This window comes from Amblyomma americanum, chromosome 2 (assembly GCF_052857255.1).
Source record: "Amblyomma americanum isolate KBUSLIRL-KWMA chromosome 2, ASM5285725v1, whole genome shotgun sequence".
NCBI lineage: Eukaryota > Metazoa > Arthropoda > Arachnida > Ixodida > Ixodidae > Amblyomma > Amblyomma americanum.
Window position 1 is genome coordinate 28,908,657 of NC_135498.1, and position 16,051 is coordinate 28,924,707.

The 16,051-nt window shown below is 45.4% G+C and overlaps 1 protein-coding gene across 1 annotated transcript; it reads left to right on the plus strand.

Moving 5' to 3' along the window:
* Positions 1 to 144: 144 nt before the first annotated feature.
* Positions 145 to 15,117, plus strand: LOC144120865 (malectin-B). Its single transcript, XM_077653633.1, has 4 exons — positions 145 to 712; positions 5,145 to 5,324; positions 8,069 to 8,126; positions 12,908 to 15,117. Exons 1-4 carry the CDS (start codon positions 362 to 364, stop codon positions 13,144 to 13,146), a joined length of 828 nt encoding a protein of 275 aa, XP_077509759.1. The 5' UTR covers positions 145 to 361; the 3' UTR covers positions 13,147 to 15,117.
* Positions 15,118 to 16,051: the final 934 nt, after the last annotated feature.

A 16,051-nucleotide genomic window follows, 5' to 3' on the forward strand; every position in this document is an offset into this window, starting at 1 on the left:
TAATTGCATTATTAGTTTAAAGTTTATTAAATCTAATTAGAATATAATTGCGGTCACTAGAAGTTGAATTTTGTTGCCGTTTATTCGCATACGAATCTAACTACCGGAATTCTAGGCTTTTCGCAACCGGCGGCGCAGCGATCCTTTCGCGTGGATTTCTGTTCGGCGGCCGCTTGCCTGTAGACGCGATGTTCTCGGTGTGTCCGCGCTTGTTAGCTGAATCGTGCGTAGTAAGCAGACTAGCTCATGCCTGAAACGCGTAGAAAGTCGTCCTTGGACGGATATAGTCTTCTAATCTCTTAGGCAAATCTTAGCTTTCGTTCTTGGCATTATTTATTGCTCCCGGCGACCAGCTCCTACGATGCAGCGCTTCGTAGCATCACTTTTTCCGCTCTGCGTTCTGCTCTCCCTTTGCGATCCTGCCCTCTGCTTGGGCGAAGTCATCTACGCGATCAATGCCGGCGGCGAGGAACATGTGGACCTCCACGGCATCAGGTACAAGCGGGATCCTCTGTTCGGAAAAGTTGGCACGGCGTCCGATTACGGGAAGCTTCTAGTCATTGGCCGGGCGCACAAGAACGACCACATCCTGTACCAGACGGAGCGTTATCATACCGCCACCTTCGGCTACGAAATCCCAGTCAACAAGGACGGTGACTATGTCCTGGTGCTCAAGTTCTGCGAGGTCTACTTCGATTCACCGGGTCGGAAGGTGAGTATAGCAGGGGCGCACGGTCTGCGTGGCGTTCCACTGCCAGTCACGCGCTTACAATACATGCAGCTGCAGTTGAGATCGCCGGCTTTCGTAGCACTTCGTGCGGTTTAAAGAGCGCTCATTCTGTTCTTTTCTTCACTGCATTATCCGCCACTTGCTCTCCCATCTGAGTGTGTTCGATCCCGGAACACGCCGCGCGAGCAGTCCGCGGGCGCTCGCGAGAGGAGCCGGAGCCTGCTGCGGGCCATCTGCTGCTGTTCTACAGGCGCGCACATTGTAGCCTTCCGCTTTTGTTTTGTATTAATTGCTTGCCCCCTTTGTCGTCACCTCGAGGCAACGGTGCTTTCGGTTGTCTGCTTCTTTTTTCTTTTCTTTTTTTTTACACGCGTCTTCCGACTGCTCGTCCCGCCGGTAGCTAGGTGGGAATCCCACGCGAGCACATCCGTGCTTGATTTCGCGCAGGTTTCGATGTGCCAACGAGGCACGCTTACGCGCCGCGTTTTACACGTTTGCAATCCGTTTAGGATGTCTGCATTCATCATCGCTTGACATTTTAACTGCGCGCTGCCTTATCGACCTCGCGACATTTTCCCTGCTTTCTGTTTGCTTTCTTACTTTAGTCTTTGCATTATATTTTAGTGCGCCTACCGCGCGACGTCAATCAATCTTGTTGAGCCGGCGCACTTCAAGCTTAAAGCTACATTGGCTTCTAAAATTTCTGGTTAATATAGACATTAACTTCTAGCGCTGTGACAACTGTCAGCATGCAGGTAATATATTAATTCACGAAGGTTATTCGCAGTGATGTTAGCATCGTCGCTATGGCGTGGGGCACCGGTGGGACACATTGCTTATCCAGGATTTGTGGCAGCGAGTATCCGCATCTTTCCATTGGTGCAACAGTTTTACCTTTCTGGAAAATGAGCACAATGAACAACTTCTTTTATCCTATTCTATTAAACATTGGCAACCTCTAGGGGGAGGCGAAATAGCTGTTACCAACCACACTCCCATGACGCTTCAAAACTAATCCAGCGTTACATCCCTTGCGTGTTATTATTATTTTTTTTTTCTGAAGCACACGTCCATGTGGTCACTTTGATTTGTAATGTGCAGCGGCTGGCACTTGCTGGCATGCGTGCAGAATAAGACCAAAGCGTCCGCAGTTCCTGAATACATTTGTGGCCATCAGACCAAGAGCCCGTACAAACCAAAAATACAGGCATCTTTACGGCATCTCTCAATGCCCAAGAAAGCAGCTGCACATTGCAGTGACTTACTGGTGGGCCTAAACACACTCTGGGAAGCAGCAGGCGATCCACTTGTGTGTCCTGACACACATGGGCTGAGGTTTAAACAACAGCTGTCGCACTGAACTACCATCTCAAATCAGCAAAAGTATGTGCTTTTGCTTACAAGCATGTGCAGTTAAGTCATTTGAAAGCTTGGCCAGTGTACTACTTTAGTTAGCAGCTCTGGTGAAGGCTTCATATTTGCTTCATAGTAAACTAACCGCATTAAAAAGCAAGAGGCATACAGTAGCGCTTCATTCCAAATGGCCTTGAGTTCCTTTCACCACTAATGGCTTTGAGTGAAATATAAAGGTCACCAAAAATGCACTGCCCTTCTCAGCTGCACTATTGACTTGTTTTAAATAGCAGCCCCATGTTATCGTTTTAAAATGAATACCCAATCTTGTGATCTTTGCATGAGACTGCACTTGGCTTTTCTCATCGCTTTTATCTGGGCATCTCATTACTCGCACACTTCTTGAAAGGGATGCTTGGCCTGCATCTGTTGATGCATACCATCCAGGGTATCGATAGATTTCTGCATTATGCTTTCAATGAAAAAAGCTTTATTAAGCTTGAGAAGAGAAAAAAAAATGAAATACAATTATTGTTGCCATTGGCCATTTTCACTAGCAAACTGCGATGACTTCGAGACTAAATTTTGTTCACAGATCTGCAAGACTAGGCTACACTACCATTCACTTTCAAATGATGATAGCTGAATCCTTTTCTATCTTGATGTTTTTAGTTTAAATCGAATGGTAGGAAAACTTTTAAATACAATTTTCTTGGCAATAAATTGTCTCTTGCAGCCAGGTAAACATCACCGTAAAGAACCCCAGGTGGTTGAATTTGTCCAGAACCCTTCACTATGGCATCTCATAGCCTGAGTCGCTTTGGGACATTAAACCCTATAAAACCAAACCAACCAAATATCACCGTAGCCAGAAAGAGCTGCAGAATCAATTTTTTACTACAAACGAAAAGTTTGATGGAATTGTCTTCTCTGCCTCTTTAAAGACCAGCAACCTGTCGCTTTGCACTAGTAACTTTTTAAATTTCACTGTTTTGCTTCCAGGCACAATGTCAGGCTTTAAATATTTTTTTCGCGTAACTTAAATCCTGCTGTATACAGCTAAGATGACGGCGGAAAATTTAGTGTCTATTTTACCATTAGTCTTTCTTTCCCAGGCAGTTCTCTGCTACATAGTTTGTTTACTTCTGTTATGTTTAAGGAATAACACTCCAGGCTGCTTATGAAACAGTGAATGCAGGCACACAGGGATGACTAAACAGACTATAAGGAATAACATGCCAGACTGCTTATGAAAGGCCAATCTGTTTGTCTAGGACCTGTTTGTCTGTCTTTGTTTTATTTTATTAGTCTGGTGCGCTGTTTCTTAAATATGAGCAATTTGGCTGGTCCCAACTCTCACACTGTTTTCTACCGTTGTGTGTTGCTGAGAGTTTGCCAAAGCTGCTTCTAGTTTTCTCATTGCTCTTTGTCACTGGCCTTCGATTAAATGTAATCTGTCGTAAACGTTAAGGCCACTGCTTTTTCAAGCTAAGGACACAGCTGTGAGGGGCATCATAACTTCATCCACCAAGAGTATTTTGGTATTCACCGAATTTTGCATTTCACTTCCGTAAAAATGCAACTGCCATGGCCAGGGTTGCCACAACATTGTTTTTATTAGCAATGTGTAATGGCCACTAAGCCACCACGGTGGAAACTTTTAGTCGAATACAACTCACATGCTCTGGGACTGTAACAAAAACCCGCAAGGTGCTAAGTCCGGTACCCTCCCGCCGCGGTGGGCCGCTGCCTTGCGCAGCCCCAGCCTCGGTGACCAACTCTGGGCCGTCCAGCAGGCCCGCAAGGCGATGGCGAGGCAACACCTCGACGTCCCCACATGGGAGACCTAAAGCCCCGTCGACGAAAGCTCTGCAGGACTATAAATAAAGTTGTTACCAACCAAATATAGCTCGAGAACAAAGTGGAAAATACATCTCAAAGGAGGCCCCTCAACTAAAAACACCGTCATGGGTCAGTCCCCTTGTACTATCGGGAAGAAAAGTCTTCAGGACATGCAAAATCAATCAAGCTACACACGTTCCACTTTTTCCAGCTACTACCTCATGGCTGCTACACATAAGACTATGTGAGCACAACTTTATCCTTTTGAAGTGCGGCTTCACGCTATTCGCTTCGGTTATTGCTTGCTTGTCTTGGAGAGTTTTGTTCCTGATAGTATCTGCTAGCCACCTGGCGATGTTGTCAAATGCACAGTGGTTAACATACATCAGAAGAACAGGTTGACACCATTGGAAGACTTCCTTTGAGGGGGGCTTCTCTCTTGAGTTCTGTGTTACTGTAGTGGTGTAATGAACATCACAGAAGGTTCCACAAGCTATTCAAGTGTAGCGACTAGAAGGTTGCCTGTTGTTTTATACAAAAGTGCTGAAATGCTACTTGAAGACGAGCTATATTCCACTTATTTTTTTTTTTCATATTTCATGTTTCATTGTTTTCAGAAGTCCTCAACAGTTGCTTGTTGTATCTTCCTCACCTTCTGGGTTGCATGACCAAAAGCTCCTGAAAAGTCTTGTGCACTTTGCTGTGCAAAGAAACGCTTTCTGGAAAGCCTCTGCACACACAAAAACTTTGCTTAATGGTGCAAAGTAAAAGCGTAAATGTTCTAGAATATCTCCATACCGCATGATGAGAGAGCTTTCTATTGTAAAAGAATGACGTATCATAATCTGTTCATGAGGTAGTACCATACAAAGCAGTAAAAGGGATACGAATGCTGCTATCACAACTGCACTTTTAAAGCAGTGCCAGGAATCATGCCCCTAATGCGGTCATAAAGGTTGCTCAATATGAAGATGGTGCTGCAAAGTCTACCATGGCAACGAAGTTTGCTTGTAATTCATAGTTGATTTACTCTCATTTGCTGAGAATCTTGTGAAGGGAGGTTTCAGTGTCGTGTTTTCAAGCTAAACTTCTTGAAAGAAAAAAAAAAAAGCAGTCTGGGCTGAACTTTACTGAGCATTCAGAGCTTTCCCTTGCTCTGTGTTTTCTGTTTGCTTCCGGACGAGCTTGCTAATAAAGAAAAAAAAAACTGCCCATGCAGGTGTTTGACGTCGTCTTGAATGGGCAGCATACCGTGGTGGCTGACCTAGACATCCATGCCAAGGTTGGACGCGGAGTTGCTCACGACGAGCACATTGCATTCAGCATCAAGGGCAACAAGTTGCGCATCAACGGTGAAGAATCCACCCATGATGGAAAGATCAAGGTTGAATTCATCAAGGTAGATGAATAAGCCTAGATTGCCTAGCCTGACACTTGGTCAATTTCTTGCTTTCTTTCAATGCAGTCACTGCATTAAGTTACGTGGCAGTCCCAAAAATTTGTATCTGAAACGCTGGATGTGCAAGACGGTAGCCACGATATGTGTAGGTGCATGTGAACAGAGTAGGAAAACCGTTTCGCCTGTTTCAAACTGCGTTTCTACCAGGACTGACTATGTTGCTACTGTTGCTTCTTGCTCGGGGTAGTGTTGGGAAGTGAACTACCCTAGAAACAACAAATTAAACATACACAGCATTGCGAGTGCCATGGTGTATGGGAAGGAACACGTCTAAACAACACTGACTCATCCGCATTTCTTAGTGTGTAAAACAGTTACCAAAGAGCAGTGCTGATTCATTGCTGAAAATGGAAGCAGAGCACACTGTTTTTTTCTTTTACATAGTGTGGTTGTGCAACAGAAAGCAGTGTTATGGACCAATGTTTGCTCGTTTCTTTTCTGTTGCTATCTTTCTTGCTGTGCATTAGTCAATAATGCAGCTAATCCTTTGACGACTTGTCAGTCATGATAGAAACAGTACTAATGCTATGTAAGGTTATCAGCTCGTCAGAGCATTATCTAATCGCATATTTCGACATATTTTTGAGGCATACTTTCAATGTTACCGGCCGCGGGCACAAATAGATGTGTGGCAAGATGTCGTATTGCAAAAGCTAGGTCCCACTATGAAAAAATCTTTAAACTTCATTTGTAATCCTGCTGTGCCTACAGGTGGTGAAACAATACAGACATGGTCAGGGACGTGCCGAAAGAGGGTTGGGGGAGTCAAAGCCTTTCCATGTATTTGTGTAGAGAAGCTCTGCCCCCCACCCCCTTTTCTGTTCCCTCAGGTTCTGGCATCCCTGGCCTTCTCCGTGCACCACAGAGTGAACAGTTGATTTTAGGACGTCTTGAAATTTTCAAGTTTCCTGTTATGACTAAAAACAGTGGTCTTGAGTTTCTCCACAAATTTAGTGCAAAATTGGACACTGCATCCAGCTGCGTGCCAGAGGTTGAGAACCTTTAGCCAGCATTTTCGTGGCCTGAAAGTTACATGATTCAAGGTGCATTCACACTTTCATACAAAGAGCAGGTTAACAGTGACAATGTTCATATTATCACTGTTAGCATTACATGCGGGCTGGCTTTCCTGAATGGCCTCACTCAGAACTAGAGTTGTCGATCTTAACTGTTGCATTCAGTTCTGAGGCACCGTTGATTGGCTTGGATGTTTTGCGACTCGGGGTTGCAGGGCTGGAAAATTAAGCAGTGCACGACTGTCCTGCGACTGTCTTTTTTTTTTTTTACCAAAATTGTCGCAAAACCTACGCAACTCACAGGTGTGAATGCATACTTAGACCAGAATGTTACAGCAGCAGCAGCCTTGGTAAGCATGCACAGAAATCAGGCACTGTGTTCTGTTGAATTTTGCATATTATTGTAATTTTTTCTTTGGTTGACACCATATGAAACTAATACAGTAGAGCCCCGCTATAGTAAACTCGGATATAGTAAAGTGAAATTGCACTCCCTTTTCACCTTCCTTAGACACCTGTGCATTTTTTTTTTCATTTTTAGATTTTTTTACAAGAAACCGCTATAATCAAGAATGTCTGAACGTGGCGACGTAGTTTCCGGAGAATGATGACATCGCGGCACAAGTGTAGTCGAGGACTGCGGGGTCAACGTTAGAAGGCAAATGGACACCTTAGACGATAAAACGGTGCTTTTTTTTTTTTTTTGAGGTGGCTTCACCACTAAGTTCATGAGCGCAAGGAGAAGCCAACTTTTTAAAGGTATTGGAGCTGTAAGGCAAAGCGCGCGGCGCGCACGAAAAAAAAAAAGAGTAAAGCTGGCTGTGAACGCAGGAAGAAGGCGCAGTGGTTCGCTGAGGAAGAAAAGCTAGTAGAAGTGCAGTGAGGAGTAGAAAAGGGAAGAACAGGGGGAACATTCGCAGCACGACAGCAGCGGCACTGCGTGGGTGCCTTTGCCACGTTTGACCGCGTCGTGCGCATTTTCCAACTATTGCCTCTTAAATGAAGCTGAGGCTGTGGAAGACGACGCCGAGTTCACGCAAAGCTTTGGTTTTTACGTGGAATTAAATTACCGTTATATTTGTAGCCATGTTGTATTCATGCAAATGCAGTACACTTCCTCAGGACGTTAACATAATAGAAAACGTGGTAACATAAAATGTGATAAGTGAAAATAAATAATTATCACATGAAGGGTCGATTAGAGCTGGGTAGAAGGTATTTTTTTTATAAGCCAACACTTTGTAATTGGCAAGTAGCCAGAGAGCATCTTCAGAGCCATGCCATCACCAGTAACTGATAATATAGTAAAGACTTTTGCTGGTCCGAGTGACTTTACTATAGAGGGGTTCTATACTGTAGTGAACTTGGAAGAATGTAGTAAAAGGTATGAACTTTCATGCTGTGTATGTGACATATGTTTAATTTCAGCTTGATGGCAGTGTTTTATAGGTGCTAAGCTCTATTGAAAATCCTCTCCTAATTACATGTCATCAGTTTGTCTGCTCAGCAGAAATCTGGCTGAAGCAGTAGGAAGCAGCCAGCAGAGTTAATATTCGGAAATTTGGAGCTTAGGCTTTGTTAGTTACATTAATTTATACACACAGCTTCTACTTTAATTTTGATTACATTTGTCACTGTATAAATGTCGTGCTTGCTTCATTTTTACAGGGTTACCGGGACAACCCAAAGATAAATGCCATCTATGTGATGAGGGGAACACTGGACGGTGAGAAGCTTTATTTCGTGCACTCTAATTGTCTGGCACTTTTCTGGCAACCATCGTGTGAAAAGTATTTATCTATTTGCCTGGCTATCAAAAACAAAAGAATATTCAGTTACTGATCTTGAGCCTGGTTTTATGCTAATTTTTTATCCCAACTCGGACTCTGAGGTTTGAGTTGGATCGGCCGTGAATGATGTCTCAGCATTGAATTAAAAACCATCGCTTTGATAGATTGTTGTATTGACTTTATTTTTAGAAGTAGACACAGTACTTTGTGCAAAATGTTGTGGAGACACAGCTCTTTGGTAATACAAAATCGTGGAAAGTTCAAAAGAAAGATGCAATGGGCATGGGCTGAGCTTTTCAGGATTGGCGCTTTCCAGAAGGCCTAGCTCTCGTCGTCAGGTCCAAAGTCATTACCGGCCATCATCTCGTGACATTTCACCTAATGTTCGGGAATTCAGTTCCCTGAGTACAGCATTGATGCTGTAGGCATTTCTGCATTTCCATGCAGTGCGACACTTGCAAAGCATTTTTTTTTTCATGCAGTTAACAAGGCTGAGCATTACTTAATGGGCATTGTCACCTCGTATGGCTGCTTTTCTGAGAGCATTCTTGTAGTAATTTGCAGTCAGCGCACAGTCTGTTTTGTATCTTGACTTGTTTATTAAACTGTCATGTTTACTTTTAAATATTGGGGCTTCTGGTTGTGTCATTTTTGTAATTGAAATTGTTTTGTTTTCGTGTGCATGTAGTGTGAGCACATAGTAGCATAAAAAGTGCTTTTATTTGGTCGTCAAGAACAAAAAATTGACATGCGATCATACAATCTGGTGCAACAAATCTGCATTGGCAGTATTGGTTTTATGTTTCACTTCTACAATGGTTGCCTCCCATTGTGTCTTAGAATTTGATTTCACCATTTTTTTTTTTTTTTTTTCATTTTACTGATACATGGCCTTCTGGTGGGTGGAGTTGGTTGGGTGATGGGTGGTGGGTGGAGGCTCATAGGTGGGAGATGCATTTTTACCGATAGGTGCCTGGAGTTTGATTCACCGGAGGGTTCTTCTGGAGTGTAGAGGATTTACACACGATCAGACAGCAGCTTTTACATCAAATCAGGACTGTGCTGTAAAACAACTCACACGACGATTTACACGTGTGTAACACGAATGTTTGAGCATTAGCTGTGGTGTGAAAGCAAAGAATTTTTATATTATTCTGGTCTAAACTCAGGAACCCCAGAACCTTTTTTTAAGTGGGAAAGGGGAGGGGGGCTTCAAGTTTCTTTTTTATTTTTCATTTATTTATTTTTATCATTTTATTTTTATTTTTAATATTTATGCCAGCGCTTGTTCAGACGAACGCGCCTGTCAAGAGCAGGAGAAAGAAGTGTTGTAGAAACGCTCGTCCAGGGCTATGCCGCTGCTGACTCTCGGCCGCTCAGCACCAACGTGACATCTGGTGCAGGTGCTGGGTACGTCGTTAATGTACCTTACGCCCCCCTCAAGCCGCAGTTCAACCCCCGGACAAATACGGCCCACAGATGTGTACTGCAGGGGGCCATTTGATCACACCAACGGGAACGTGCACGTCGCGGGTAACCGTGCTAGGAGAAACATTCCTGGCAACGTTCGTCGTGCTAGCCGAGTGCTCCCGGGACGTCATACTCGGCATGGACTTTCTGACTGAAAACGGTGCCGTGATTGATCTGCAATCGCAGTCCGTCAAGTTCTCGACCGAGAAGGCCATATCCGTCGATAGTGTTCTCCCCGCGGCGCTGCACATTCTAGACGAACATGTGACCGTACTTCCACGTTCCAGTGTAATGGTAACCGTCGGCTCAAAGAACGTGAGGCTATCAGCACACAATTAAATGAAATGCTCGCCAACGACGTTATTCGACCTTCTAGGAGCCTGTGGGCGGCACCTGTCGTGCTTGTGAAGAAGATGGACCGCACCTTCCGATGCTGTGTTGACTACTGTTGGTTAAACATCACTAAAAACGATGTGTGCCCACTACCCAGAATTTACGACGCCTTGGATTGCTTATGCAACACCAGATATTTCTCCTTCATGGACCTGAAGTCTGGATGCTGGCGAACTGAGGTGGACGAGAGGGACCGCGAAAAAACAGCATTCATCACTCCAGACGGCCTGTGCGAAGTTCAGGTGATGCCATTTTGTCGTCGTTCGGCACCTGCGACGTTCCAAAGACTCGTGGATACCGTTCTTGCAGATTTGAAGTGGCAAACTTGTCTGGTCCACCTGGACGACGTCATCGTTTTTGCGCCGTCTTTCGAGGAGCACCTGCATCACCAGGCCTTACTCTAAAAGCCAAAAAATGCCATTTTGCCATTTTGCATACGAAGAGTTATTAGGCCATGTCGTGAGCTACAAAGGAGTCCTTCAGGATCCCGAGAAAACATCCGCTATTGCCAATTTTCCACTGCCGCGTGACTTGAAGGAAGTTCGTCGATTCCTTTGACTATGCGCATATTATCGCCACTTCGTGGAGAATTTCTCTAAAATTGCCTCACCCCTTACTGATCTGACAAAGGCGCATGTACCGTTCAAGTGGGAACCACCACAGCAGATGACGTTTCAAGAGCTTCAACGTCGCCTGCAGACACCCCCTGTGCTGGTGCACTTTGATGAACTTGCAGACACAAGGGTCCACACCGATGCAGGTAACGTTGGTTTGGGCGCTGTCCTAGCTCAAGTTCGGCAGGACCAACCACGTATCATCGCCTATGCGAGCTGCGCACTATCGAAGACAGAAGCCAACTACTCTGCCTCTGAAAAAGAATGCCTCGCCATAGTGTGGGCAGTTTCGAAGTTCAGACCATACCTTTATGGCCGCTCTTTCAAAGTAGTGACCGATCATCACGCATTATGCTGGCTGACCAACCTCAAGGATCCCTCCGGGCGCCTCGCACGATGCAGCCTTCGACTTCAAAGATTTCGATATCGCCGTCATTTACAAATCCGGTCACGCACACGCAGACACTGACTGCTTATCTAGTGCTCCCGTGCAAGCAGCTCCGGACGACGCTGCTGACGACGATGAAGTTTTCTTGAATGCAATACATACCAACGATTTCGCCGAGCATCAACACGCCGACCCCGACCTCTGCGACATCATTCGTTATCTTGAAGGTGCCAGCAGGAGAGTTCCTAAAGCCTTCAGGCGAGCTTTGTTGTCTCTCTGCATACGAAACGGTGTTCTCTTCAAGAAGAATTTCGCCACCAACAGTAGCCAATATTTGCTCATCATCCCTGTGAACCTATGCGACAAAATTCTTCATGCCTGCCATGACAAACCAGCTTCCGGCCATCTTGGTGTTACTAGAACAAAAGCCAGAATTCAAGACAAGTACTACTGGCCTCGCCTGGGTCCTGACATTGCGCATTACATCCGCACTTGCCGGTATTGCCAGCGCAACAAAGTTCTGCCCGTGAAGCCAGCCGGATTCCTCAAGCCTATTGAACCGCCTTCACAAGCATTTCAACAAGTCGGGATGAACTTGCTCGGGCCCTTTCCTACCTCAGGCTCCGGAAAAAGGTGGATAATAGTAGCCACTGATTATCTCACACGTTATGCGGAGACAGCATCTCTTCAAATTAACACCGCCATCGAAGTAGCCCAGTCCTTTGTTCATCAAATCATCTTACGTCATGGTGCTCCACAAGTTTTCATTACGGACAGAGGGGCTGTCTTTTCCTCTGAGCTCCTGCACCATATTCTAATTTTTGGTCACACTAGTCACCATAGGACGATTTCTTATCATCCTCAAACTAACGGACTGACGGAACGTCTAAACAAGATGCTTGCAGACATGCTTTCAATGTACGTGGACATGGAACATAAAACCTTGGACGACGCCCTGCCCTACGTCACGTTCGCATACAATACAGCCCTACAGGAAACAACCAACATGACACCGTTTGGCCTAGTTTATGGGCGTCAAGTGACGACAACACTCGATGCCATGCTGCCTCATGTCGATGGTCACTCAAATGACGACGTTGCGTCCTCCTTACAATGGGCCAAAGCTGCCCGTCAACTCGCGGGTTCGAATTCAGGACCAACAGGGCCAAGACGCACAACGCTACTACCTGTGGAGGCGGCGTGTGGAATACCACCCAGGTTACCTTGTCTGGGTTTGGTCTCCTATCCGATGACGCAGACTGAGTGAAAAGCTCTTGCGCTGCTGTTTTGGTCCTTACCGAACTGTGCAACGCCTCAGAGCCCTGAATTATGAAGTCGTCCCTCATGGGACTCAACAATCTCGACGCCACCACCGGCCCGACGTGGTCCACGTGGTTCGCCTGAAGCCCTGCTATGCACGGACACCCTAACTCTTCTCGAGACCCCCTACATTCTCTTCACCATCGGGTCGATGCTTTCGGGGGAGTGGGCTAATGATGCCAGCGCTCGTGCGGACGAACGCGCCTATCAAGAAGTGGAGAAAGAAGTGTTGTAGAAGCGCTCATCCAGGGCTACGTCGCTGCTGACTCTCGGCCGCTTAACGCCGACGTGACAATATTAATTTTTTATATTTTTGTTTCTTTTGTGTATTTGTTTAATACGTATAAAGCTTATACTGACATGGGCAGCTTTATAAACATACATATGAGAGAAGTGATTGACCGCATTAGTAAAATCAGCGCTGACTGTTTCAGTTTTGCGAGTCATGCTCATGAACAGCGGTCAGCCAATCGATGATTTCTGTTGGGAAATTGGTGGTTTAGGTTATTTTTTTCTCTTGTTTTTTTTGCAGACGTGCCTGAGATGCCCCCGCTGGAAGAGCTTGATGAAGAGGATGAGGAAGAGGAAGAAGACTCTCCTGCCAGCCATGGTTCTGGCGACTCAGCTCATGGATCTCAGCATCAGCCGCGGCGGCCCTCCGGGCCTCGCAGCCCAAACCCGTACACAGGAGACGATAGCAGCGCTCTCTTACCCATCTTCGTTGCCATCGGAGCCTTCATTCCGCTGCTGTTCTGCCTCTGCAAACTCTGAGCACTGTCTTCGTGGTCTCGATTTTGGTGCCGCAGCCCCAAAAAAGGAAACGGAGATGGGTGCTGCTAGGGTGTGAGGGGAGTGGGAGGCGCAGAGCATTGTAGGTTCATTTGGACTGCAGTTGAAGCTCATGTTTGGGTCCCCTGAAGACGCCAACTTCTATGATGTGCTGCCCTCTGTGTGCACTGAATGAAAGCACTGGCTTAGACATAGGGGCTACCAGCTTTTGCTGCAGTCCAAGGAACTTGAAGAAACTGCAGTCGTCTCATGCGTGTCGACGAAAGTGATGACAAGCGCGCAAGCTCTGTGGTTACTGCATTTCATTTTGAAGTCCAGACATTCAGTGGCCTGACCCATTTGGAAATGTGGACATTGAAAAAGACTCTCTTGGTCCACAGTTTGTCGTCTACATTACACAGAATTTCGTGCTTCATTCCACTGATCATGTGAGACAGAGTGGCGCTGGTGGAAACTTGACAGGCCGTGTCCTATGGTGTGGTTAGTCTACATTTGTAATACAGGCCGTTTCGTTCTGATTGTGGCTGATGGCACAAGTTGCAAGTGGTCCTACTGGTCTTTTGTGTTGGTTACTAATAATTGGATTCAAAATCAAGTAGAAAATAAGCATAATTTAATAGTGCTGTTGCTCTGTGGCCTGTGGTTTGCATAAAGATTTTGCATTTTTCCTGCAAGATGATGCAGACAGTGCTAAATGGTAGGTCAGATGTAGCATTATGCTGCACAGAGTGAGTGCTGCTTTTTGTACATTCTCTTTAATATTTCTGCTCTGTCGATTGCATCGTACGGGTCTGCTTCTAGTGCAGTGTATGTATTTGCGTTCATTAGAGTGCATTGGGGCATTTCTTAACAGCACATCATTCTCCTGGTGTTGATTGCAGCATGTTGAGTACGCATACATCACATCCAAGTAGGTCTTACGTTGGATTGTGTTTGATGAGGTGAAAGGTCCTGCACCTTAAGAGTCAATTTGCAACTGCAGAAACAAGAGAAGCAGCACCTTTGGTGTAAAGCTCTGTCTCAGTAGCTTGTCTTGCCAGGCAAGGGTGGCCACAAAGCATGTGCAGAGAACTAAACTGTGTACATACTAGATATGTATAAAGTTATTACACGCAAATAGAGCAAAGGCTCATGGTTTCAGCATGTATCTTCAAGAGAGTGCCACAAAAGTTTTAACACAAAAGTCTTCGTGTAGCTGTCTTCAGGCCATGAAACATTCCGAGCGTAGTGTACTTGTTTGGGGAACTAATGCTTCGTGCCAAACGGCAAGACTTGCGAAAGGCTTCATCTTTTTGATTCAGGCCAAGCATTTTGTTGCAGGAGTTGGTATGGCCCAGATTTTACCTCTGCCAATTGATTGTTGTGCGTGATACAATTCGACATGACAGGCTTATTGTGAAACACAGGCCAGAGAAACACTTTGCAACGACACAAAAAATGCAGACATTACCCTAGAAATTTCAGGCGACATTGAAAGTTATCCCTCTGTTACCTCGTTGTTGTTGTTTTTTCTCCTGTTTTATGGTGGGGGGACTTTCGGAGGAAGGAAGCGAAAGGGCTTGTTTACATCGTTGCCAGTTTTGTGCTAGTATTTTTCTTGGTGTGCTTTTTAAGGGGGCTCTCATGGGTTGTTTTCTCTTTCTACATTGAGCAGTTTTGCTTTTGTTAATAGGATTAATAGTGTGACATTTAATTGGCACAGATTGATCTTGGCATAATGATTTGCGAGATTTGCCAGGAACTAAATGTTTTTTTTTTTTTCGTAGTTCTATTAGTGCGGCTTCCATTTTTTTTTCAGAAATTTTTGTTGCCTGATGAATCACCATATTGCATAATTAATATACCTTCAAGAATGGGAGGTGTGGAGAGAAATTTATATATTTACATACCTATGTATACATGTACCATACAAATGCATGTCCTACATTAAAAGATTTTGCATTGAAATCTGCAGCTTGTGACAATGTTTGTATGTGTTATGCTTTGCTTTGGTTCAACTTTAAATGAAACTGGCAAAACCAGGGAACCCGAAAATGTCCAGGAATGATCTATTAGCGCTCTTCTCAGTCCCAGCAGAGAAGCCTTACTGCAGTCGAAGTAATCGGATTTTGCCAAAGTTCGCCTAGTTTGTTTTCCTGTACATGATTTAGCTCCGTGCAGCGCGTTGCTCTGTCTTTGGCATTTGTCTGGTGAGCTCAACATCACGGGAGAGAAGCCTGGCCACAACAGCAGCATTTGGAGGGCAAGACCGCCCGAAATGCAAGACCGCCCGTCTGCACTATGGCATTCCTCATACCCATAGAGTATCCCACGTGCATCTGACACGTTTAATCACCACTTATTCTAATCTTTTGATGCAGTTACTAACGCTTGCGTTTTCTTTTTTAAATTTGATGAGAACCTGTTCGCAAGCTTTAACACGTGAATCTTGGCTAGAGATGAGACAACAAGCGCCCAGCTGCAGTGTTCTCGAAGGCTTTGTAGCGGCAAAAGTGGCGCTCTCCCCGTGAGGTTTTACAAGCGGTTGCCATGGCGTGGCGCTGGCGTAGATTCCTGGAGCAGAAACAGCGCGTCGTCGGTACGCGCGCAGCGCGGCTAAGAGCGGCCGACGGGACAGTCTCGCTGTTTTTTATGGCGTTATCACGTAAGTATCCCAGTTTTTTAATGCATCACCGCTTGGCTGCCAAAGAAGACACAAAAAACGAATGGATATTTAATTTTAACCTTTAAAGGGGAAATCAGTGGCTGCGTTTCAGTGACGGCGGCAGCGGGAGTCAAGGGATGGCGGCCGCTACCTTGAAAATTTGCCCGCCGCTCCTTTCTGTCACTGGTGGAATTTATTTTGTTCGCTCACATGCACCTAAGCAGCTTAGTCTTTGCGTTGCGT

Coding starts and splice junctions, on each gene's coding strand:
- LOC144120865 (XM_077653633.1), top strand. CDS start 362: ATGCAGCGCTTCGTAGCATCACTTTTTCCGCTCTGCGTTCTGCTCTCC. Junction 5,325..8,068: donor TCAAGGTTGAATTCATCAAG/GTAGATGAATAA, acceptor TCATTTTTACAG/GGTTACCGGGACAACCCAAA. Junction 8,127..12,907: donor GATGAGGGGAACACTGGACG/GTGAGAAGCTTT, acceptor TTTTTTTTGCAG/ACGTGCCTGAGATGCCCCCG.